Source organism: Bombus terrestris, chromosome 12, assembly GCF_910591885.1.
Source record: "Bombus terrestris chromosome 12, iyBomTerr1.2, whole genome shotgun sequence".
NCBI lineage: Eukaryota > Metazoa > Arthropoda > Insecta > Hymenoptera > Apidae > Bombus > Bombus terrestris.
The window spans coordinates 4,490,714-4,516,136 of NC_063280.1; the positions used below are offsets into that span (position 1 = coordinate 4,490,714).

The 25,423-nt window shown below is 35.3% G+C and overlaps 1 protein-coding gene and 1 long non-coding RNA gene across 7 annotated transcripts in view; one reads left to right on the forward strand and one right to left on the reverse strand.

Moving 5' to 3' along the window:
- Positions 1-306: 306 nt before the first annotated feature.
- LOC100645804 (prolyl 4-hydroxylase subunit alpha-1) overlaps positions 307-25,423 on the reverse strand; it is a 375,646-nt gene continuing 350,529 nt past the window's right edge. For all 6 annotated transcript variants that reach the window (XM_048411100.1, XM_048411099.1, XM_020866004.2 and 3 more), the window contains 8 exons: positions 13,410-13,732; positions 6,881-7,048; positions 5,060-5,232; positions 4,359-4,625; positions 3,926-4,150; positions 3,765-3,830; positions 3,462-3,627; positions 307-2,727 (listed from right to left, as the gene is read on the reverse strand). In XM_048411100.1, the coding sequence (XP_048267057.1) occupies positions 2,633-2,727; positions 3,462-3,627; positions 3,765-3,830; positions 3,926-4,150; positions 4,359-4,625; positions 5,060-5,232; positions 6,881-7,048; positions 13,410-13,732 (1,483 nt within the window). In that variant the 3' untranslated portion in view covers positions 307-2,632. The remainder of the gene's footprint in view (positions 2,728-3,461; positions 3,628-3,764; positions 3,831-3,925; positions 4,151-4,358; positions 4,626-5,059; positions 5,233-6,880; positions 7,049-13,409; positions 13,733-25,423) is intronic.
- On the forward strand, positions 17,879-20,389 carry LOC110119777. Its single transcript, XR_002308275.2, has 2 exons — positions 17,879-18,029; positions 19,884-20,389. It is a non-coding gene; the product is annotated as an uncharacterized LOC110119777 (long non-coding RNA).

Below are 25,423 nucleotides of genomic sequence, written 5' to 3' on the forward strand. Positions count from 1 at the left end.
ATGTATATTGTAGATTTTAAGAAATTATATGTACTGTTTGATAATAAAATAAGGTTTTTATATGAAAATATACTTCAATATGAACCATCAATTAAAATAAAATATGTATTGTTAGTAAAAGATATATATATGTCATATAGGGAAAATTTATATATATATATATTTATTTATATATATATAAATATTCTGTACAATTTTTACGTAAGCAATCTAACTTAATTATGAAATGAAATTATGAAACGTAAAATCAGAAAATTATTTAGTTATTGAAATCTTATATATCGGGGAATCATTCAGTATCATAAATTCGGGGTTTGCAAATGTTTATTGCGTGACATAATTTTATAGCTTATCATTAGAATGAAGTAACGAACGTTATAAACGAACTTACAAACTGTATACGTTACTTAGGAAATACAGTGATTGCAGTACACTGTATATAATCGCTATATGAAATGAGCTGCATCAGCTCGTTCGATCTAACAATATATACTAAGTGCGATAACAATGAATCGTAACAACTTCGCTTAATCCAAACGTAGATCGATGGTGTTATTTCAATCCGAAAATCGACATCGAAACAATTCATTTAAAACGAATTATTTACATAGTATAATAACTCACGTGTTCATAATTTACGCCAATATTCCTTTCTTCCTAACCAATGATGAATTTGGCGCGGTTGCATCGAATTCCACTCCCTATCTTCTTATTTGGTAATTTTACAATGCACTAATCAATAATAAAATAAAATAATAAAATAACTGATGCTAATATTATTACATATAATAATAATTTTACGCAATAACAATTTTACACTGCGATGAGGACTGTAGTTCGAATTACTTTGAGATATCTCAAACATCGAACCAATCGCGCATTAAGCTTCAGCGAATGTATTAATCTGGTTGGCTCATAGCTATTGTAGGTAATGAACGGACCAATCAGCATTCGTATTCTGTCAGCTATGTTATCTAACTTGCTTCTACACGAAATATCCTTGTATTGCAGTTTGAACTTTCGCCGCGCTATGTTTTCGTGCTGCGTAAAATTAAGAAATCGGCGAATATTTATATTTGTAAACATTAGTTCCATATACAGTGTTTGTATATAGCATTATTAGTATTCTACGTGAAGAATGATTCTTTCTTTTCAAATATTCATTAAATTTCCATAAAGCAAATGTTCAATGGTGATCATGGCGCGTTTTTTACATACAAGTTTCGATTTCAAAATTTCTTTTGTGTTAGAATTACAAAACGTTAAAATATATAGGTTTAAGTAAAGAAAAAAGTGCGCAAGAGATTAATTATTGAAGGTTTTGTTCGTATAAATCGGGAATTTTGTGTTGTCTATATAATATTATACGTGAAATAATTCCAATGGTTCGTCTGCGCACTTACGAGTGATTATTGCGTAAAAAATTGAAAATTAATGCCAAATCGAAGAACTTAATGTTAGATTTTACACGGACAAGGATTACGATCGCAGATGGCAGGAGAGATGTAGAAGACGGTGGTTGTATGCAAGGTAAGATACGGTTCGATTACTTAATTTATAGACATGTCTATTATACTTTAATAATTTCGATAAATTACGTTTCGTTCGACGATGCCTTACACCAAATGTCGCAGAATAACGCCTTATTTGTTAAGGTCGATATCACGGTGTAAACATATCTCTCCAGATATGTTTCTCCGTCGATAAACTAATATTCTTTCTTCATTTGTCATTTTCTCTTTCTCCTTTTATTCTCATCATTCTCCTGTTTTTACAAGTGATTCGTATACAAGACGAATGGATCTAAGAAATTGCCGACATGTTTCTCGATTATATTACTACTATTTACAAGAAAGACCCAATTAAAAGGGTGAAATGTGTTGTAGAAGGAACGATGGGATTAAAGATTTCGTTAGAATACTCTGATGAACACAGGAATACTCGATTCCACATTTTACATTCTTACACTTTAGTTATATTAATAAATGCGACAAGAATGTTTCGAAGTCTTGTGCTCTGTACACACAATATATATTCTTCTGTACATGATCACAAGAATCCTTATTTCTTCTTTTCTTTAAGGGAAAAACCTAATAACTGGCTCAAACGTGCAACTCGTTATTGCTTGTTATTCTAATGTACTCTACCGCCTAAATGCTGTATGCTTCTGTAAAAATTCTAGGGTCTAGAGATAAAATATTAATCCTAGGTTGCAACGAACCTAATTTTTTACTTGAAAAAAATTTTCTGGTTATTTTAATCTGTACAATTTTTTAATATTTCTAATAAGACTGATAAAAAAAACAGAGATATCTTCTTAATTAAAAGAAATTAAGAATAAGAAATGCAGGTCATTTAACGCTGACAGTTTCCTTGTTGAGATTCTAATCGTTTAAAACCATGTTTCGTCTTTTGTCCTTGAAAAAAATCGCCGTTCATATTTAGCAGATTAATTTCGCGACAAATAAAACAATGTCTTTTGTTTCTTGTCCGATATTAAACACACTGTTTACAACGACACAGATGTTCTTCAGGTCCTTTGCATTTGAGCGGTCAATTAGAGATTTAGACACGTGTCTATTTTTCTTTTTGTTCATTTTCAATAGTGGTAATCCAGAGTTAAGTTGATGATTCAGTGCCTGACATCAGCTTCATCGGCTGTTTGGTTTTCAAGGGTGCACGGCCTCAGGAATTCTTGACCTCTTTCGTGAAGCCATTTGTTTGCCACTAGAAATATTATATTGGTAACACTACTTAATTTGTAGGATTTTAACACATTCATGATTTTGTCATTCACTTAATTAAGAGTTATATAAAATATACTTTCAAGATTTGACAATTTAAATAATCTTAGATTGAATAAGGTAGAATATTCTGTATGCAATTTTTGAAGTATCGTAATGACATAAATAGACTGCAGGTACATACTGTGAAAACAATTGAAGAAATGAGATACAATTGAAAATTTGTTTCACCAACAAATATTATACTTTGGACATTTTATATATTTTTGTACATTACATGCATCCTGTATTTTTACATCTTTAAATTTCCTATGAAGATATAAAAATCCACAGTCTATTGATAGAACTATAAGATGCATATATAGATAAAAGGTTTAAATGATTTACAGAACTAAAAACGTGTCAATTACTGTCAAACTATTGGAAAGATAGTTTAAAATTTGTGGAAAATAGACATAACTTCTTACAGATTCAGCTATCTGAAATTTGCTTCTATTTTTTGTGTTTACTATGTTCTGTCTAAAAGCAGCAAATGTTTGTACCACTGATTTTTGTAGCAGAATATTATATCTTATTGTAATATTATATTAAATCAAAGAGTTACATATTCATATATTTACAACTATTCAAGGTTACAAAGCAACTTGTTTCACGCTTTCTTGCTGTTACTGATTTTCTTAATAGTTGAACAGTAATTGGCATTGATTCTTGACATACCCCATTTAGAACCAGTAAGAACAGGACAAGCAGCGTGTCTTGTTTTGAAATCTCCCTCGCCATTTGGTTTAAGATTATACCAGAAGGCTGCACTGCCTTTTTTTGGCCATAGGGATATGTTGATTGCTGTAAAAACTGTACCACCACCTTGCTCCACGTCGCTCATCTGAAATAGTTAATAATAAATTAGTATACTAATATATTTTATTATATCCTAAAAGTGTATTATTATTGGTATATTAGAACAAGGCTTATTTCATACAATTAAAACATCTGACAGTATTTGAGGAATGAAATACATACGTAATATAAAACTGTAGCAATGCGATTTCCTGTTCCCAGACTTTTGAACGCATTTGTTTCCTCTTTCTAAATACAAGCAATTTAAATTAAAATTGGCTATTTTCCGTGGTTGCTAATTCAGTTTATTAAATAAATTAAATTAGCTTGAAGTTTCTACTCACTCGCGCAAAATCAAAGTGTGGTTCGTAGTGGCCACCAATACCGTAATTAACCACTTGCAATTCCTCTGCTGTGTCGACAGTCATACTCGTCATATGCTCGACGCGTCTGCTGACAGCAGCCACATGTTCATGTTCGTGCTCCTGAAGCCATGCACTCTTACTAATCCTATAATTCGCTATTTCTAAGGCACCAGTTTTGTAGTTCTGCACCGTAGCACGTTTGAACTGTAATGTGAAATAAAAAGACAAATGAACATTATACGTCGTCTGTAAAAAGATTTATAACACAATATAGCATTGATCGATGAAAAATCTAAGAAAATCTAAGAATCATTTTAAAATCGCCTTAAATTTACGTTGAAGATATCCTCCTCAGATCACATTTTTAGAAAAATTCACAGAGGTTCACAATGTTTGTTATACTATACGTTACCCTAGGTTGCGCCATTCTTTTAATCGTCTCGATTTCCTCATCGTATATCACGTTATGATAGACGACTATCCTCGGGTCCAGATAGGCCTCTTCTTCCTTGAATGGCGCAATTTTCAAAAACGGAATTCCGCGATCGACGTAACGACACACGAGGTTCTTCTGTATTTCCGGAGGGATCGACACCTCTCCACGGCATAGCATTTCGTAGCGTTCCCTTTCTGTCATTTCTTCCCAGGTTTTCATTTTTTCCTCCGCGACTGTGAAGTGCTGGAATGTAGGAACGAGCAATTATATTTCACATTTGTGATAGACATAAGTATACGCATAATTAGAAATTTGACATAGCATAGCTGACTAGAAATATCGATTATTGAAATAAATCGAAAATAAACTGATGGTAGTTCTTGAATATGATTTCGTTATACACGGTGTTTCATGTGAGTATCCTAAATATCTTCATGGCGATTAAACATCTAAACATCATTTCACTTACTATCAACCTCGACTACAATCTTTCTATTATTTTTACATTACTCCCTTAAGTTTTATTATTTTTTCTGAACATGTCTTTTTATCAATAGACATAAAACAGAAGTATTACAGAAATCATAACAGGCAGAACTGTTACAACGAAATTGTCCTAAATAGAATATACTCTGAAGTTCTAATCTATTGTAATTCATACAGTGTCATTATCTTACCTGAGCAGGGACGGCAGTGTCGTCTTGGCCGTCCTCGCCACGTTTCTTCTTCGACTGGTTAGCTTTGCTCTGGATTTCCTTTTGATAGTAAGCTCGATTGCCCAGAGCACGTTCGTGAGTCGGCACCAACTCCAGGAGCTCGTTCGTCATACTTAAAGCTCGTGCCACGTTTCCTACGCACGATGAACTCATGATAATGATTCGTAAATAAAATTGTACGCTATGTATTGTAATTATACGCTATATATATATTCGTCCTGCTTCTCCGTTTATAGAGAAAATATAAAAACAGAATAGCGAATAAAGTAGATGGATAAAATGATATAAAAGCTTTTAAGTATACCTATGTTATAAAGCTTGTGTGTGCACGTAAAAATATACATTAAAATTAAATATGTACTACTTCAGAGTCAAGTAAAACTCTTATCGTTATCTATGATTAACTGAGTGTTAAATTCTTCCGTAAGGCCGACGTTAAGTTAATTCAACGATTTCACGGTAGAAAGGGTTAATGTCGGCGTTTCAAATACCTGGCATGATACATCTGACGAAGTTTTAACGAAGCTTTAAACAAACTAACCGGCTGAAAGTTGGCCATTCACGATGGAAAATTTTAACGTCAATTAAATTCCTCCTCAGGCTTCTTTCAAATACCTTTTCCCGCGGTCGCTGTTTGAAATTGATTTCACGGGCATTAAATTCACCCTAGGAACTTCGAACGCAAACGAGCACGCTTATTGACACGGGCTTATTGGCCTCTTCGTTCCTTCGTTATAGACCCTTCCCGATATTTCGAACAACTGTGATAATTCCACGGTTCGTTTAACTCTGTCGTTGGAATTTTTAATTTTTAAGTTTCAACTCTGAAATTATTTGATTAGTCGGATGTTATGTAAATTCCATCTTAGCGCCACACGAACGAAATTGCGTTGCAAAATATATTATTAAAAATTCGTAGGGATAAAAACGTAATTAGATAAAAAATAACAAAATGATAAAAGAATAGACTAATAAAAAATATATAATTAAATCATTTGATCTCTTCCTTTTTATTTAAGATTCATAGTCACATTGATTACTATAGTCATGAGCGACTTGACGCAATTACATTTATCGTTTAATTTTCTTTCATTATTATTGCATGTTATTCTTGGTAGTTTCTAATGTTAGGTTTCGAAATGCGATTCGAATCTATAAGTTGAACAAAATTATACGAATAAAACGGCGGACGGTTTGCAAAGTTTGTAACTGTGGAATAATGTGGCGGATACACGTGTAATTTAGTTCCTAATTTATATCGCGCGACTTTTATGAGGTCACAACAATTTTTCTCTTAGTTTCCTGCTCGCAAATCTTTCGTCACGCGTGGACTGAAAACCGCGTGTAATTGTTGCTTTAATTTGTTGGATGAATAATAAAATAAGCATGCCATTCTTCAAATGTTGTTTCAAGCAATTTTTGTTTTGCAATTTTTTCTTTCGTTGCGTAATACTAATTATATTATTACAAAGATTAAAAATGTGAAATTATGACAAAATTTCTCTGACGTATCTTTCGCTAAAGTTTAATGTTAGAACTACTACAGTAATTAACACGATCAATTCATAATTTTTCGCAGGAATTTTACGATAAATTTTTGGAATCATTTTTCTGAAAAATATATTGATTCGGAATTTACTATTCTCCATGTATTATGTATTTTTTCATGTATTTTTAATTTCATCTCTTTGGTACAAGGAATATACTCTACTTGTCGGTAGTTGCAGTTGTAATCATGATTAATTACTACGATAATGAAGTTGTTTTTGTTGGTGTACATACCTTGCATGTAAGTTGAGAATGCCAAATATTCTAATATGTCTGGTTTCGAAGTTGTGGTAGCGTTTTGTTCCTCTTGAAGACGATTCATGGCTTCTTGCATCCAAAGTACGGTGTGATAGTAATCACGATTGTGATAAGATTGTCTCCCAAGTTCGAAACAGTCGCTGGCTGCAAGAAGGGAAAATGATTAAAACAAATTAATTAATTTATCAAACTTCCCTTTTTGAATCTTAACACTTTTTATGTTTGAAACAATGAAGATCTTGAAGAAGGAAGATTTCATTTTCTCTGTTCTGACGATTGAAAAATTATTGCCAAAGAAGAAGAGAAATCTCTACTAACCTATGAAACAGTATAAACTTCTCTTAAAGTAATAAAAGGTAAAAGTAAAAGCCTTAAAGAATGAAACTTTTTATACAGAGTGTCTCAGATTTTTCTCTACAAACTTTGCCAATCTTTTATAGTTAAAAATAAAATTAATATGCTCTGTAACAAAATTGTTAAATTCCGTAAATGCTTTATTAAAAACTTGTAAGCAAAATATAAAATATATAAAAATATGAAATGTATGAAATTATTGCTCTTAAAACTTCAATCTGGAACGGCAGTTCTTTATATTTTATTTGTTACAGATTCCTTTAAATAGTTCTTAGGTGAAAATTTAAATCCCTGATGTACTTCAAATATGTATATTTAAAGCACTCATCAATTGTTCATCGATAATCTTCAAATTTCGAGCGACGAGATTTAATATAAATAAATAAATACATTCCTATTAAAGATTTTTCATTCCAATAATAAAATAATAATTTATGTATGTGAGCGTCACACTGTGAAGAATTTGCTGTCTCCGGAGTGTCACAAATTAACTAGTTAGCTATTGCGATCTATTTAAAAAGTGTACACCTAAAATGTGTCGCAAAAAGTAAACGACGACGAGTATATTCGTCCAGCACAGAGTATATGTGGCTGTTACAATACAGGATGAAGTTGTAATGAAATGACCGTTTTATTTTTTAATTTTATTACTGGCAGGGCTCGTCGTAACATAAAATATTGCCATTTCTTCATGACAAATATACTTGTCAGAAATAAATAAGAAATGCCAATCTAGAGTAAAATCCATATTGAACCAATATCGCGGTTGTGTATATCGATTCGTTGTATATATTTAATATAACTTTTTAAAATAAAGTGTTTACGGTTCTTTGTCACACGACATTTTAACTTCACTTTCATATGTACATAGAATTTTCTTCTATCCGTATGAAAAATTTGCATGAAAAAACTCCGGACACCCTGTACAACCAAAAATATATCCGTTCCTCGTCCATCTACGTTTTTCAATTTCACCGTCGCGGAAAATTCATGAGGTCGACAGAATTTCCAAGTGGCACTGTTCCAAAAAACAAAACACCGGCGAACGAAGAAAGAGAATTTATTTCCGCGATTTCGACTTATTTTTACTGCAGATCCAGAATCATTCCGTTTTCTGATTGTCTTAAGGACTCTAAAGCCCAACCCTGTATAATTCATGACTCTATTATCATAATTACATTCGTAATAACAGCGTGCGATGAAAAATCTGAAAGTTAAAGCTGAAAAAAACAATCTTTCCTATAACTTTAACGTTTTTTGAATCGAATGACCTCGCGAACTTTCTTCGTCGAATTCTCTGTTTATGTATTCCAAACGGCGCCAAACAGTAAAAAAAACTTCACCTTTCGCCCGATTCTGTTCTTTTCTTTGTTACCTTCACCACAAAAAACTTGCTTCGTTAATTAATTTCTCGGTAGCTGGTGTAGAATGTCGGCCAAAAAAAAAAACAAAACAAAAGAAAGAAAGAAAGAGATTATTAAATACCAGACGTTGCCACATTTACTAAATGAGACAACCGGTAAAGACCAGAAACTGTGCATATTGCAGACTAAACGGCAAATGAAATCAGGTTTGATAAAACTAAAATATTAGGTTGTCCGAAAAGTTTCTTTCGTTTTATAAGGAAATAATGGATGCACATTTTCCCTTTTATATTATTTTATCGAATTACGTACGATCCATTTTGTTCTATCAAAATAAATATCACAACGTTCGACAGATTAGGTTTCATGTTTATACAAAGATGCATCGTTGTAAAAGACGTGTCTGTAAAAGAAAGACACTTTTCGTAGCGATTAAAAATAAAAGAATTAAAGAACGATGTTCCTTTTCAAATTAGAAATGAACGTTTGAATTGATGTATAGCATTGAAACCAATAACAGAAGATTAATTTGGAATAATATAGGTAGAAAAATATCGACTGATTCATATTACATTCCTAATAATAGCGTACGATTATCCCCTATGAAAAATCTGCAAGTTGAAGCTGAGAAAACGAATCTTCTTTCTAACTTTGACATTTTTCGAGTCGAACGATCTGACAAACTTTCTCCATTACGTATTCCAAACGTTGCCAAACAGTGGAAAACTCGTTCCTCTCCCTTTCTTTACCACCTTCACCGCGAAGAACTTGCTTCGTTAATTAATTTCTCGATAGTCGGTGCAGATTGCAAAGTTTCTCGCGGTTACATCGCGAATTTATCCGCGGGAAGTTCCAGTGGATTGGTAAATAAAACGGTTTATTCAGCTGGTGCAAGCTCTGTGATGAAAATAAAAGAGATACGCAGAGTTTTACGCGGCTATAACGAGGTTCGAAATGGTATCGTAAACGCGGTAGATCGCGAATAGCTTTTCCTGCAATCGTTTACGCGATCGCGTAAAACAATGGAGGAGGAGAGAGATTATTCGTTTTATAATTTAATCAGAAGCTTGGAGCGATTGGCGGGTGGAACGCAGAAGTCTCGCGTTGTTTCTCGCCCGTATGAGCTTTCACCGGGTTATTCGGATTAAATTTATCTTAATTTAATTTAGTCCGCTGTGTACAGCTAATTAAATGGAATTTCAATTAGCTGCGAAGGCGGTGAAGCTTAGATTCGCGAGATACTTGATTAAATTGAACAATATTTTAATAACGTGGCTTTGTAAACCGTATTCCGTTGGTAATGTTGTTGTTAATTCATCGTGGTTTGTTAACAGCGGCTAATTGTGTTGGTTTAGCATCGTCTGGGTTAATAAATATTTTTCGACCATATTTCGGATCTCGTGAAATTCGTTATGGTGTATGCGGATTCGTGAATATAATTTTGAACTTTATAGGTTCTTAAAACATTGATATTTACATACAGCGATATAAACATTTTTGGGCGACATTTCATTGACGAGCTTTTAATTTTAGCCCTACTGATCCCTCTTTGTTTTCTATCTCAACGTTGCTTCAGTTTTGATAAACGAAAAGACTTTTTTAAAAACAGTTTTTTAAAAATACTGCTTTAAAAGTAGCTTCAGTATGAAACTTAAAAAACTCTGATTAACTTTGCCACCATCCATGTTGTACTTTAACATAACATTAACTAATCAAACAATAACTGTATTTGTTTTCGATAAAACTGATCTTAAACTTTAATATATTATGGCGCTTTCTTTAGCAAAACATCGGTATAATTAATAAAAAAAAGATTTTCCATATTCTTGAGGAGATTAATTTTTCCACTCACAGTTTTTCTCTCCCTTCGCGAAACGGTATTCTTTCACTTTCCAACTCTTTTTAACTCGCATTCTCCGAAAAAGAGAGAAGAAGGAAAAAGATTGTCGACGAAGAAAGGTAAAAAAAAATATTCCAAATCTACAGGGAGTAGATAATTCCCCATTAGCCATTCAATATTCATCGAATTCCCCATGGTAGTGTTTAAATGATGCACGGAAACGATCCGTGGTTCATGTCGGTGGAAAAATCGTTTCCCTGTCGCGGTAAAAAGCGCTAGCTTCTAACGGCCAAAAGAAAGAGTAAGGCAAAAGAAAGAAAAAAATCGAACAGGGTAGAGGAAAGGAAAAAAAGAGAGAAAAATGGTAGCGACAACAGAAACTGCGAATTATCGTGGCACCATCGAGGCGAAATCGTAGGGATGGTGCCGCTTTGGAAAAAGGGACACGGCGTTGATGAAAGAAATCGCGCAAATTATTCATGTCGGGGATCGCTAAGTACAGGTAACATCGTGCGCCAATATTCACCTCGATTCGCTACGTTTTGCTCTGCTGTCCGATGCGAATAAATAATTCACCGTGAAAAGAAGGGAGCAAGTTCTCCATCGCGTCCTCCTTTTTCTTTCCTCCCTTTTTCTTTCCTTCCTCTTCTATCCACTGGTTAATGCGATAACGAGGAGCGGTACCTCCTAATGAATCATTTACCTCGTAATGCCTAATCTTTCGTGGATTTTATTGTCGTGGAATAGACTGGTTTTTATCGGAGTGGAAGTTTTTTGATTTGTGGCGGTGGAAGTACCACCTATTAGCTTTTAATGTATTTGAATGTATATATAGCATACGTAATTCGGATAATTTAAGACAAAAACATTTCCAACGAAGGTTCGTCGGTATCGAACGTAGAACGCATTGAACATTTAGTAAACATTTAGTAGAGATTTTTTTCATAAAATGCAGAAGTTAATTTGTATTTTTTGAGTAGCAGTATGTATTTTTCCAATTCTTTTAATTCTTTCATCGTAAAATTTTGTCCAGAGATTTTGTAATAATGGAAATTATGTCTTGATCAGACATTTGAGATATATCTTCGTGAATATTTCAGTCCATTAATATTAATGATATCGATTTAGAAATAAACACTACATATTTCACGTGGGTTCTGGAAACAAAGTGTTTCTACTTACATGTTCATCCCTCTATATATCTATCTTTGAATAACTATCATCTTTAAAACGTTTCCTCTCGATATCTGAGAAATATCTTTCCTCAAAAATACCGAACACTTCAAGTTTGACGTTATCAATTGGCCGAAAAGACTCTCGCCTTGGCTCTTCGTTTCCCAAACTTCTTTCTTTTCTTTCTTTTCCTTATTATCACAACATTTTCATCGCGGAATCGTACCTTATTGTTCGAAAAATCCATTCGGAGGAACGTGGGAAAAAAACTCGATGCTTCCTCTCGGCTCAGCGGAGGAAACCATTTGCTTTCAGGGAAGCGAATGGAAGATCGGTTGAAGTTTTCCCGTCTTGCATAGAATATAGGAAAAGTTTTTGAAAAAGCGGTTACTTAGAAGCGCGATTTGAAATAAACGAGGGAACGTTTTAGCCGAGGTACATACCAAAGGAGAGGGAATCTTCGTTTACAACGTGAAATTCCGCCGGTGAAAGCAATAAAAGTAGCGTCGCCGTGAAAACTCGGTTCGTTCCGAAGCGCGAACCTAAATTCGCGAAAAGAAAAAGAAGGGAAATAAAAAGTACGTCGGTTGCTGGTTATTCATTAAAGTCTTATTTCCCTGGATGTTAGCTCTCGCGAACAGAAGCTCACCGGCGAAATTAGGCCTCGCAAATATGTTTACCTGTACGCGCGTTTTGAGAAAACAGTAGACTAAGTTAACCTAGGCAACATTCTCTGAAAGCTTTATCGACTTGCAGTATGGGAGCGATAAAAAGTTTTACGAAATATGTGGCAGAACAGATGTCTCTTTATTATGAGATTCTTTGATGGCAATTAAATTTTTTTTAATACTAATACTAAGAAAATTTGACTTCGTATAATCGTAAACGCAAAGAGAAAATTCTCCGTTCATCAAATTAAACGTTGTTCTGTGTAGAAGAAAAACTTTTAGTTCACGTAAGAGCAACAAGAAAAATTCCTTATCAGTAGGAATTCAGAAACAGAATTCTTTGCTGAAGTAAAATTAAACATAAAAGCTGTTCGTCGAAGGAAGGCCAGAAAGAGAAACTCTTTATTGGCAAAAACGCGAAGAATAAAATTCACTCAAAGAATAGAATCTTCCTACTATCGATGCAAATCCAAAAATAAATTCTTTAGCGATGAAGAACCAAACATATAAGAGCTCTGAATCAAAGGAAAGTCATAAATAACAAATCTTCGTCGAGGAAGGATGTAAAAGAGAAAGCTCTTTATGGAAGGGAAGCTGATCAACCTTGCACTTCATGGAAGAAAAGCAAAGGAAAGAACTTTTCAATGAACGGAAGCTACAAAATGAAATCAAAAGTGAAATTTTTAACGAGCTTTTTCATACGCTTTTTAAATTTAAATTACATTTTTTTAAATTAAAATTTGAAACACAAATGGCGTGGGTCATCGATGGGTCACGGTGTCTGATAGTAAAAACAATGTGTGACCCATCGATGACCCACGCCGTCAGATAGAAGCGTAGATTGTATCACTTGAGTTTGAACCTGTTAATCGAGATAATGTGAAAAACCATATCTTTCTATCAACGTAACTCGAACAAGAAAGTTGTCCTCCGAAGAAGAATGATAACTATAAAAGCTCTTCCTATCAACGAAAAACCAAAGAGGGTAAATTTTCATCGAAAAAGAACCAGGAAGTAAAATTCTCATCGAAGAAATGGTAAAAATAAACAGAAAATGGTCAGCAAAGGCAAACAAAAAACGAAAGAAGAGGCACGTATATACGAACCACTTAATCCGGTGCTGTACTGGACCCCATTCAACACGCCCCTGGCGACCTGTGCAGTCTCCAATTTATACGTGTCCTGTAGTCTCATCAAAGCGACAGCGGCGCCATTAAGGTCCTCGTCAGTTGGGAATTTAAGGTCGCTCCGTGAGTTGGTGATATTCGCGACAAACGACTTGCCCACGTCCTGGGTAATCAGCTCCTCGACCCGCTTCCAATCGGTGGTCAGTCTTTTCACCAGCAAATAAGCGTTGATCGGATTCGACAGGTACTGCTGAATGTTCCTTGAAGCCTCCTCGTGTTCTCTCGCGTAATCCTCCACGTTTCTGCAACAACGATCAAATATTTCACCTCGTAGAACGTTCTGTTTCGTTTTCGTTTTCATAGTTTGAACGAAAAGTCTCGAAACGTGAATAAATTGGTAAAAGTTTCCACGATTCTTTATACTCTATGGTACAGTCTTTGCAGTAGGTTTCTTTTAGTTTTATGGAGTTTCTTGGATTTACTTCGGAATATAGAAGTTTGTCTTTTTTTTTCCTTTTCTTCTTTTTTTTTGACACATTGTAGGTAGGTTTGTTAAAACTTGCTTTGATTGTTTTTTAACTTAATACGTCCTTGGTATATTTCTTTCGGATAGAGGAAAGAGCTTTATATCTCCGTAGATGTTTTCATGGTTTTCATCTGGATCTAAGTAACGAGAATTTTATACTCAGCGTGTAAAACAGATATATGAACTGCTGAAAAGTTATAATAATTAATTCTGTAAATGAAGAAGCAGAGAGAATGCTGTTTCATAATTGTGTAAATTGTGGAATTTACGATTATTTGTTTCATTTTCCTATCACGAAATGAACATAATAATATGAAATTAAATAATTTTCTTCTTCGAGAATTCTGGCTCTAATCATGTATTCACATGATTATGTTATAAAGATTTCTAAAAATGGAGTCGATCGATTTGCTTTCTGAGAGACTTTGCTTTCTCTCTCAATCAATACAGTTTAAATATTCAAATCACCTTCTTATTCTTGCAAATACTTTAATTTTCAGTATTTAACTGGTCTCATTTAATTTCCATAAGAAACAATTTCATTCGCTTCTCTACTCATACAAAATACTTGAAATCTTTTACAGTCTTCCATAACGATGGAAGGGTAATAAAGTCGAGGTTCCGCTGCGATACTTAGTTAACGCGCCCGCAACTATACAAACGAGGAAACGCTGATTTCTGCCGGTTTCCGGTGATTACCCTTTAATGAATTTAGGAAATTCAATCTGCACCGCAAGGAATCCAGCGAAACGGCGTCGTGGACGCTTTTTAATTTAATCTCTCACAGCAAAGGGGTTGCTATGTTCCTTTATTTTTTCTCTGCTATACCAGACGCTGTTTTATCGTGATTCAGCAGATGTTTCCCGTGATTCAAGGGGTACGTTCGTCATTTTCTTTTTTTTTTTGGAAATGGATATAACGAAGAAAACATGGAAAGATATATGGAGCGGATAAAAGACAGAATAAAAAGAAAAAGTACAGATACAGTAAATAGGCAGCAGCACATAAATGTGATTTGCCAATCGACAAGATAAAAGGAAGGTAATATGTATTTAAGTCATATATCGTACATATAATGCGTGAAAATTTCCGCTGCCACAGGTTGAAAGTTAAACACCTGAAACAGCAGCATTCGACGTCTAGTGGTACACAAAGCATTGTTAAGAAGATAGACTTCTAGCTTTTCCAGTAATTTAACTTCAAAACTTGAACCCGGAAAACTTGAAGTTCCCGGATTGCGGAATTCTTGAAAGCAATGATAACTTTCCTCCTCGACCACCCACCACGGAAGTTTGCGGTTAAAGAATATAGAACTTTTTCGAACTGCAATCGACTGTGAAATGTGATCAGAGTGCATTATTTTAGTCGTAAGAATATCTTTGGTACCTTAAAATCCAGGAGAAGAATATTTCAAATGCTTTCGCCCGCTACTCACTATAAAATTCCACTCTATATATTAGGTTGTCCAAAAAGTTTCTTTCGTTTCATAAGGAAATAATAGACATTTTTTGTTTCATATTAGTTTATTGAATTATGCATGAACATAATAATAGAAATAGAACGAAATGGACCACACCTATTTCAATAAAATAATATAAAACAGAAATTGTTGTTCATCTATTATTATCTTATGAAACGAAAGAAACTTTTTGGACAACCTAATACATACGGAAAACTTACACGACTACATTTAAATGCTTATTCTACGAACACACATCTTTCGCAGAAGATTTTATACAATGTTATAAAAATATATATTTGAAATTGCTATGGATCTCGTACCTCAGGCCAAAAATTTGAAAATTGAACTTTAAATAGCAGATCCCAAACTCTAAATACTAAAGAACTTACGATTCTTCATATATTCTTCCAGAAGTTTATAATTTCTTACGAACCTCTTTCGTATTTAACAGTCCTCGCATTTATATCCTTTGCCTATCGTTAACTGCTCTTAAATCGATATCTCCTACAGAACCATCCAATACCATTTTACCTTCCTCTACATTTTCACCACATTCCTTCACCTTTGCCCGCCAGAAACGAGACAACAATACGGAAGGACAATTTTAGCATGTCCTACTAAATCAATAATCTGAAACACCATCCAGAAGCCCATCGATGCATCGCCAACATAGCGACGTCCTTTTATGAAACAATTTAGCAATCCTCGCCGCTTCCTGCCGTTCCATTTTCTCTCGGTCTCGCGATCGCGTTTTCCAACAAAGCCTGATGTGATCCCTTCTTCTCACCCTCGCTCACCTATCCATCCCCTTGTTTCCGGGGGTTTAAAGAGAAATACAAAGGACTTGGCAAGATGACGAGGGAATTATTCAGTCTAGTCCTGTATTTTGCCGGGCACCGTGCAATAGGCAATAACTGCCTGCCGTAGATAACGACCGAACTTTACCCTTCCTTCGCCCCTTCCACCCCTCAAGGGGACAGGGATAATTCGCGAAGACCGTTTTGGAACGCGGGGAATCGACCGGGAAACCGACTATCCCGACCCGACGTAATAATACGTCGTTCGATGAGAGAGACGCGTGGCTCGCATGCAGATTCCACGGCTCTCGATTAATTCCCGCACGATTCCTTTACACCCTCTTTCCTTTTTGCTTCGTCATACGACCGTTCGAACTCATGTGCGTTTAAATGAGATTCGTTTCGCTGCTTCCTGCAGTTTCTTCAAGGATAACGTCGAACTGTATTTAATTTCGTGTTTTAGATTTTTCGCTTGCGTTGTTTAATATGGTTAATGTGAATTTCGCGGGGTTTTCAGGACGTAAATCGATTTTGATAAATTTTATGAAACAAAGAAATGTGCAGAAATAGATTAAGTATTGGTTTAGGTAAAGTATAGCGAGTCTGAGATTAAATATTCGTGTTCTTACGTACGAGATGCCAAATTTTAGCTACCTTCCTTATATTATATTTTCATACAAATGTATAACATATATTTCCATACGAATATTCTTTATCAAATAGTTTCGCTGCCTTTTACAATTTTAAATATTTATCCTCCAGAACTTCCCCATAATTACAGTACTAAGCAGTCTAACGATACAAAAATTTCGTTCCCCTTTACCTTAACGTTACAAGACATGGATTTCATCTGCGCAATATAAATTTCAAGCTGAAATGTGTGCGTCTAAGTTCCTAAGTGAAAACCCGAAAGCTTCGATCGATGTTTCCATCGGTAACACGTGACAACATGAAGAATTCTCTTGATAACTCGAGACCGTAGAATTCGAGAGTACATGGCGTTCTAGTCGATCAATCGAGAGTAGGTGTAACGGTGGCCGATGATCGTGCACTGTGCACGAATTACGCCGAATTAAAGTCGCGATAAAGCGGCGCTGTTTCGGCCGAGTTTCCATTTCGATCGCATTTGCATGAGCGTTCCCCTCGTTATCTCGGCTGAACCGATCACGCAAATGGCTCTTCGCCGTCGTTCCGGCGTTCTCAATCTCGTCGGTTGAACGACCGGATAAAACGAGAGCCGAAAGAAAACGCGTGGAACCGCTTCCCCATCGCCGGCAGGGATCTCCGATCCGGGGAATACATTGTGCCTCTCGAAATGAAATTGTCCTATTCCTATCTTCCATCTGACTCGTTCTTCTTCCTCTGTCTTAAAGTCCGTTTTCAACGACTTTATTCTCTCACCAAGCATACTATCCCTCCGCCGCTTAAGCTTGCAGATTCCTTTAATCGTTGTATTTTGTCTGTTCTTCTTATTTCGGTGTTGATCTTTAGCGTATTTGGATAATAGCGTTATTTTTCAACGACGAAGAGATTATGTTATTGTTGTTTTATCCTCCAACTTTCGTCTCTAGAGATTTCGTTCACTAACTTCCCTGACTTTGGCTTCGCTCTTTTTAAACCTTCTTTGTTTCTATTGCAACGTATCTGTGACTCTTTTCAGCTATACGAACGAGTATATTAAATCACAAAGTAGTGTAACCATATACGTACGTACGTGTGCAACGTTCCGTGGACAATATGGCTCCATTTTACCGGAGAAAAGGAGACAGCCACGATTTTCGTCGCGACGATTCCTACCGGAAATTGCAGGGAAGGTGAGTATGCCACTGACGCGACGACGGAAGTGTATAAAGATCATTATGATGTACGTGCTATGAATGATAGTGACATTGCGAATGTACGCTTTTATGGGCTGTTACTCGAGTTACTGTGATTTTAACATGTCTGAGGTCAATTTTAACAAGTGAGATGTCAATTTTCGTATTATTCGGAATTCGAAGGAATAGTGGAATATGTAATTAATTTTGTACTTTTACATCTTAAATATGTATACAGTACAGTATCGTGGATTAAAATATTTTTAAATACGACTGCTGTATAATTTCGATGAAATTTTATTTTTGCAACAGAATAGCTTAAATTCATTTTTTAATTGAATAATATCTATTTATATATCCAGCCTTTAATAATCGTTTGACTATTGCGTCGAGGCAAATTTCTATTCTAAAATTCATTTTACTAAATAATTATATTCTATCGTCGTGCGGAGTTGCATGTTAGTCGATCTTAATAATAACAGCTCGCCATTAAAATGCACAGTGAAATTTTCAATTGCCTGTAGACGTGTTAAAACCAATGAATAATTCTATCAGCCGGTGTACACGATGCAAATGGAGCGTGTCAAACATTAAAATACTGCTCGTTAGAATTCTCTCACTCGACGGTGTTTCGCAGGAAACTCGCGATTAGTTCCTAAGAAAATATTTTGTGGGAACGAAGACTCTGTTGCTTGGCGAAACCATCCTATACATTTTAACCGAGTTAAAATAGAAAATTTGAATTGAAAAAGCAACTCCATCCTTCTTGAAATAGTAAATGTAAAAATGAAGCTGAAATCTTAAACATCGGACTGCAACCGCTCAAAGAATATATTTAACCTGATACTTTTAATATTAAAATTACCCGAATGATAAAAATAAAGAATTGTTCATTTTTACAGATACCTTTAACATTATGTATCTATACATATTTCTATTTTATAGATATTTTTATACGGAAGAAACGTGTCCATGATACACGTTTGAATATATCGATTAAAAGATAATCTCTGAAGGATTATTAACGTAATTTCTTTAGAAAATGACCCGCAACTAACAACAACGCGACATCTTTAATTTTCGCTTAATTACAGTCTCGGACACGTCGCGTGTCTAGTCGCATTTTTCATATACATTTTAAAACGAGGTCCCTCTAAAACAAAAACCGAACGCTCTTACGTTGATAAATGAACATGAATTTCGCATAGTTGCGCAAAAAGTAGCAAATTATGTAAGTTGAGTCGCGTGTTAAGAAGTGTCTTTTTCTTAAGAGAAAAATTGAAACAAGAAATGAAATACATTTCCGGCTACAAATTTACGTGATTTTCCAACTGCTCTATGTGAAACTGATTAGATTTGAAATATGGTTATTTGGTATATTTGCCAACGAAATGGCGCATCGCGTGTTTAATGCGCGTTCGTGCTTTTTGAATAAAGTCTGGAGTATTATAGGTTGCATTATAGGCTAGTAGTTCATATTGCATCGCTTTCTCGATATATTAGATCGTAACGTATAGCAAACGTCAGTTTGAACGACTCGATTTAGATCCTTCACCGCGATTGCATTAGATTGTTGTATAATAAATTTCGTGTTAAGATAAACAGTCAAACTAGAAACAATATACGTCTGTATATATATATACATCACGCGCATCAGATTAAAATGAAAATATATTTTTGAAGTATATTTTTCGAAGTATATTTTTGATAGATGTCGAAAATAAGTTACGATTAGACTCGTATAATTTGTTGGTTTCTAATTTCTTCGCTTCTCTTACTTTTTTCTTTCCTCTTGTTATTTAGTGCAATGAAGGTAAATGAATTTACAGATTTATATTTCTTTTGTTTCAGGTAAGACTAATATTCAATATCGTTCAGTGAAGCATGAAGCGGCTGAAACAACGATAGGGGACGAATGAAGTAAGAAATCGTTCGAATATCTCGACTAAAAGTGTGCAGAAAGTGATTAAGTTAGGCAGTCGTAGTTGTATTTAACATCTTAGAGTATCGCTCCGCGAAACTTTCAGTTCAGTTCTTGTCGGCCCAAGTACCTCATTTGTACTTCCATTATCTTGGTACAATACACTATCATCCCCAGAAAAAGACGAAATGGAACAACAGCGCAAAATATCCGGATATTTGTACTTGTTTCAAATTAAATAACAAAATTCGAGATAAACAGTAGTTAATGTTCACAATTTCTATTTGTTTGGCTCTTCTCCAAAATAGTTGAAAGTTTCAAAGTATCGCGCTATTATCTGTTGCATCCTAACACTCTACATTCTACACTGTACATCTATAATTTACTATCAGTCAAATTGCATTATAAAAGTTATACAACAAATCAATCTCTCCAAGTCAGTTGATCGGTCATTTTTCCTGTTTACTAATATCTTCTACACGTTTCAACGATATATTCTGCACGTTTTGTTTACGACGAAATAACGAATGCCAATGGTTTGTTGAAATAAATGAAGCCTTGTTATGATATGTCGCTATCAACTGTTACCAAGGCACTACGGTGGTCACCCGTGACCACCAGTAAAATAAACGGTCCATTGGGGAAGAATGTTGTCTTACATCATCAATTTATTATTATTTTGCCATTATATGCTTTGAATAGTAAAAATACTCCCGTGGCGTCCTGAGCGAAACACGTGATTTCGGCGTAACAGCCAAAGTGTTAAGTCTATTTAAAGAAGCCATTTGTCGATCCCATTACTAATTGAATTGATATTTGAGATTCGATTATACGGCTCTCCTGTTTTCCGAATACGATAAATTATCGATGATCCATGCCGATGGATGACGAACGCATCAAGCGGTTAAGTAGTCGACGATGGCCGTGCCTTTAGCAAAATTGGCATTGTCGCGAGCAATTCCAGTATGAGCCAAGAGACCATCGAGGCTGGTTTAATAATGTAAGGAAGCTGCCGCTCGGCCGAGCCAGATAAATTATTCCCCGCCATTAGATCCCAACAGAGTTATTAAATTAAATCTTGATTCGCGATATTCTCCATCTTGACACCTATCCTCTCTCCCTTGCTTGTTAATCAGCCGTACTCACAAATGTCACGGAATAATTGACCGAGTCGGGGGACAAGAGTGAAACGAGCGTCAGCCGTTTTTCAACCGGGCTTAGGGGATGAATTTTGACGACTACGCGCTTTCGTCGGCTCTGCGGTCGATCATGGTGTCTGCAAATGCAACGGGGATTTTAATCGTTGGTGATATTTTTAGTTAACGCGCCCCTCGCTACCATTGTCGCATATGGCACACTTCAATAAGAGAATTATTACATTCGTAGAATAAAAATTTGTTTGTTTCTGGAATTATCGAAAGCACGCAGATGCTTGTGGTAAAATTAACGTTGACTTTTTTAAAGAGAATTTGCAACTATATCTGCTAGCTTATTTCCAATTTATCGCTTTAATTATTCTATCAGAGTGATTGTTATTTTTAAAAATCATTGCTCCCCTTTTTCCTGTCCGTCGATCAGATAGCACTATTTACATTCAATCTGCAACGTTCTTCATCTTCCACCCTTTTCCAAGATCGAAGATGGGTCTTTCATTTCTCTACCAACATGCTGTTGTGTATTTTTCGAAAACGGTAGCAGTTATCGAAACATGTGTCAAAGGGCTTTAAAAACACCGTCTGCGATCGAACGAAAACATTCCATATAGGAATGTGAAACAAACGTTGGGTTATTGTTCCATTAACGAATCGGCTCGATTCCCAAGGAACTTATGGAAAAACAGGAAAACGATTAAATTCGACGTTAATAATCCAAGACTTGTAATCATCCAAGATCGACATTAAAAAATATTTGTAACATCATCGATCTCTTTTATTATTCAATTTACGAAGTTAATCAGGATGGCTTTTCACCAACACAATTTTGAACAGAGAAATTCGTATACAAAATGGTGCTTTAAATTGCGCATAAAAATATACGCGAAAACAACGAGAACTACGTGGCGACACGTTAATTCATTCGCCAATTCTAAATTCTCATAAAATTCCCGATAATATCATAAAAAGAAGCGCATGATCGTTTGTTCGACATGAAAATCGAGCAAGTCTCAATTATGTCGGAAAATTGGAATCGATAACTCGGCGACGAAAGTCACCGTTTCCACTGTCGGTGATTTCTTTTTGTTCTATAGACAACGTCGGTGTCTGGTGGAGTATCCAATTACAAGTGGACCGCGATCCAATCACGATATCAACTCGAAAGCGGAAGATAGGGACATCCCCGACGCTATTGTCCTCGACGCGACACAATGGTCGTCGACGCGAACGTCTTTCGCGCTGCGTTATCTTGCGTCCGCGGGAATCTCCGCGACTTTCTCCCCTTTCGACGTTGATTTCACCCTTTTGTCAAGCTAGATCGCCCACTGTTTCCAGTTATGAAATGTTTGTAGCTTGCATTTTCTAGTTGATCGAGTTGAAAAGTTAAGTCAGTTTGCAGTTCGACCGGTCGACTGAGGAAGTTTAAGCAGTTGACAAGCACGAAATGTTTCATTTTGAAGTACATTTTTTGGAAATTTGTGGTTAAACGTTTGACAACAAAGATAAAATAAATTGAATGAAAAATGAAAAATGGAAATAAATTGAAACAGTCGCAGCTTCTGGTTTTTTTCTATGATGGTATAGTTTAGAAATTTATACTAATATTAAATATATGTAATTTTTGCTATGAAAAATTGAAATAATGGAAGAATTAAAAGAATTAAAGAAAGAATTGAAATAGTAAAAATTGGAAGAAATTAAAATAGTTTTAAATTTGTGCGTTCGTTAGAAAAATAGGATAGTTTCAGCTTTAGGCATTACAGGTATGTATATATAATGATATTCTATAGATATATAGAATTTATATTTTTTATATTTTATAGAATACACAGGAGATGTGAAATTTTCTGTAAAGATTTGCATAGAATGAGACTAATTAATTAATTAGTTTTGGATTTTAGTAGTCGATATATTGCGAGACTCGAGTGGTTGGAATTTTAATCTTTAAATACCATTCTAAAATTCGGAGAATTTATTTTTCTAAATGAACAGAGAAGGTCACACGTTGGAATGTAAGCTGGGGAATAGCAATGAGGGGTGTCCCTAAGTTTTCTGCAGGTCGAGCACATTTCGCAGCGCGGGGAATGTTGAAGATGTAATGTAGGGTTGTTCAACATGTCCCTAATTTGGGGGACTAGATGCAATTTCAACTACTACCTGAAATCTCGTGTTCTCGTGAGTTAACGATACACCAATCGCATATAAAATTGAAGGAATTTTCAATTCTATCTAAATATTCGTCAAAAAATTCTATAGATAACACTGAAATCTAATTTCACTAAAGAGAATTCACTAAACAGGTTTCCAAACGAACGATCGATCGATAGCGAAATTAATTTCTGAGTCGCGAACAAGCTCTAAGGATAGGTCGAACTCGAGATAATCGAGTTGTCCATCTGTATTCTACATGGCGACGTAACAATGGAATTCGATTAATTCGTCACGTCTAAGCGCACTGTTTCCTTCGGTTCCACGCAATCTGAATTCCAAATATCAGAAACGCTCGTTTCCAAATCTCAAAAGTACAAACCTTAATTTTCAAATATTCGAGATACAAAATTGAATCTTTAACAAAACACATATTCAAGCCTGAGACCGTTCAAAATGAGACTACAAAGTCTAGTTTCAAACTAGCGATCAAACTAAATGAAGTCACAAACAATCTGATTATATTGTAATTCCATGAGAATAGATTATCGTCGGACATTTCTTCAATTTTGTAACGAACTTCCAAACAAATAGAGAGAGCCTCTTCTATAAAAATAGGTTATCGACAAACTTTTCGTAAATTTAACCCAATAGAGATTCTTGCTCACCAGCTTTCCACTGAAGCTTTCCTCAGCCTCGAAACAGAACAGGTGCTGGTATATCGTAGTCGACATTGTGGGTCAGGTTGTATAGGGTCGAAAGGATGTATCGATTTCACTGGTGGACCAGTGTTAGTCGGCGTAAGTGACGAGGTGTCGTATAAATTACCGGAATAAACGAGCCAGGTGTGCTTGACTTTGGCCGTTCGCGCGACACCGTTCACCTGACATCCACAGCTGTGACAGGTCGACATTCTGCACGCGGAATTGGTCCACTCGTTGCCAGATGGAGAGAGGAGGAGAGAGAAACCAATCGGGCCTGGACAACTCCTGAGCATCGTTCGACTGTCGTTGCTTCGCCCCACGATGGACCCTAATGAGCTTTCGCGATTGCTATCTGCCAGGTTTCCGCCCTTCTCGTTTCTCCAACCGATTTCGACTCAACGTACCAGCGTACAGCTGTGTGCCGATTAGGATTACTGCGTATGAACGTTACATGTCAGCATTGCATCTGCGTTCAGTCATTTGCTTTTCGATGAAAATGAAACGACAAGTTGGTATCAGAAGTCGCGTTACGTTTAAATTTGTGCACGTGAATTTATGTATTCATACGATATATTCGCACGAAGATATTCCAACATTTGTAGGAAACGGTTATAAATGTACTATGTGTGTTGTACGAAACATTTGTAAATTTAATTAGCGCTGTAACGGTATTCATGATTATGGTGGTTCAGTGTGAAGTAAATTTGAAAATACATCGAAGCTATAAGATATTTAGTGCCGAGATATTATGGTTATAATAATTAATAAATCTATGTTTTTATAACATTCTCAGATTGGTCCCAAATTTTACCAATATAATCGTGAAATTCGTATCTCATTACAGTGCAAAAGAAATTTCAAAATGCTCTATATAGTATACACAATATATAGATAAGTGTATTCTGTGGTGAATGTCCAAATATTTTTGTGAGTTACCGTACTAGCTACTCATAAAAGTTTCGTACGTCTTTTGAGAACTCAGTTTTTGATTACTTGGTATTGTTCTGTTATATTCATTCGGTTAATACGCTATACATAATTATTCCAGTCATCCAAAAGCCAAACTGATTCACTCCATTTTCTCACACTTCTTAATCTTGTTAGTATTAGAATACACGATTAACGTTAAATTAAAAAAAAAAAAAAAATTAAACAATCAACCTCAATAGAGTCACATACGGCAACATCTTCCTGTTACCATACTTAATCCTATTTACACCCAAGCTTCTCTTTTTTTCACCCGCGATCTTCAAAATTGAATTTTTTTGCGAAACAATGCCACGCATCGATAATTGTGCATTTCTCCTCATACGCGTTAGCGCAGACGGAAGCGCAAAAAACGTTTTCTAATAACTGAAACCCAGGCGTTTGTATAATATCTCTCGAGATAAGCCGGGAAAGAGTGCAGAAACTCGATTAAAAAGCTGACCAAGTCCTGGCGAGCACATATTCGTTCGCACCGTA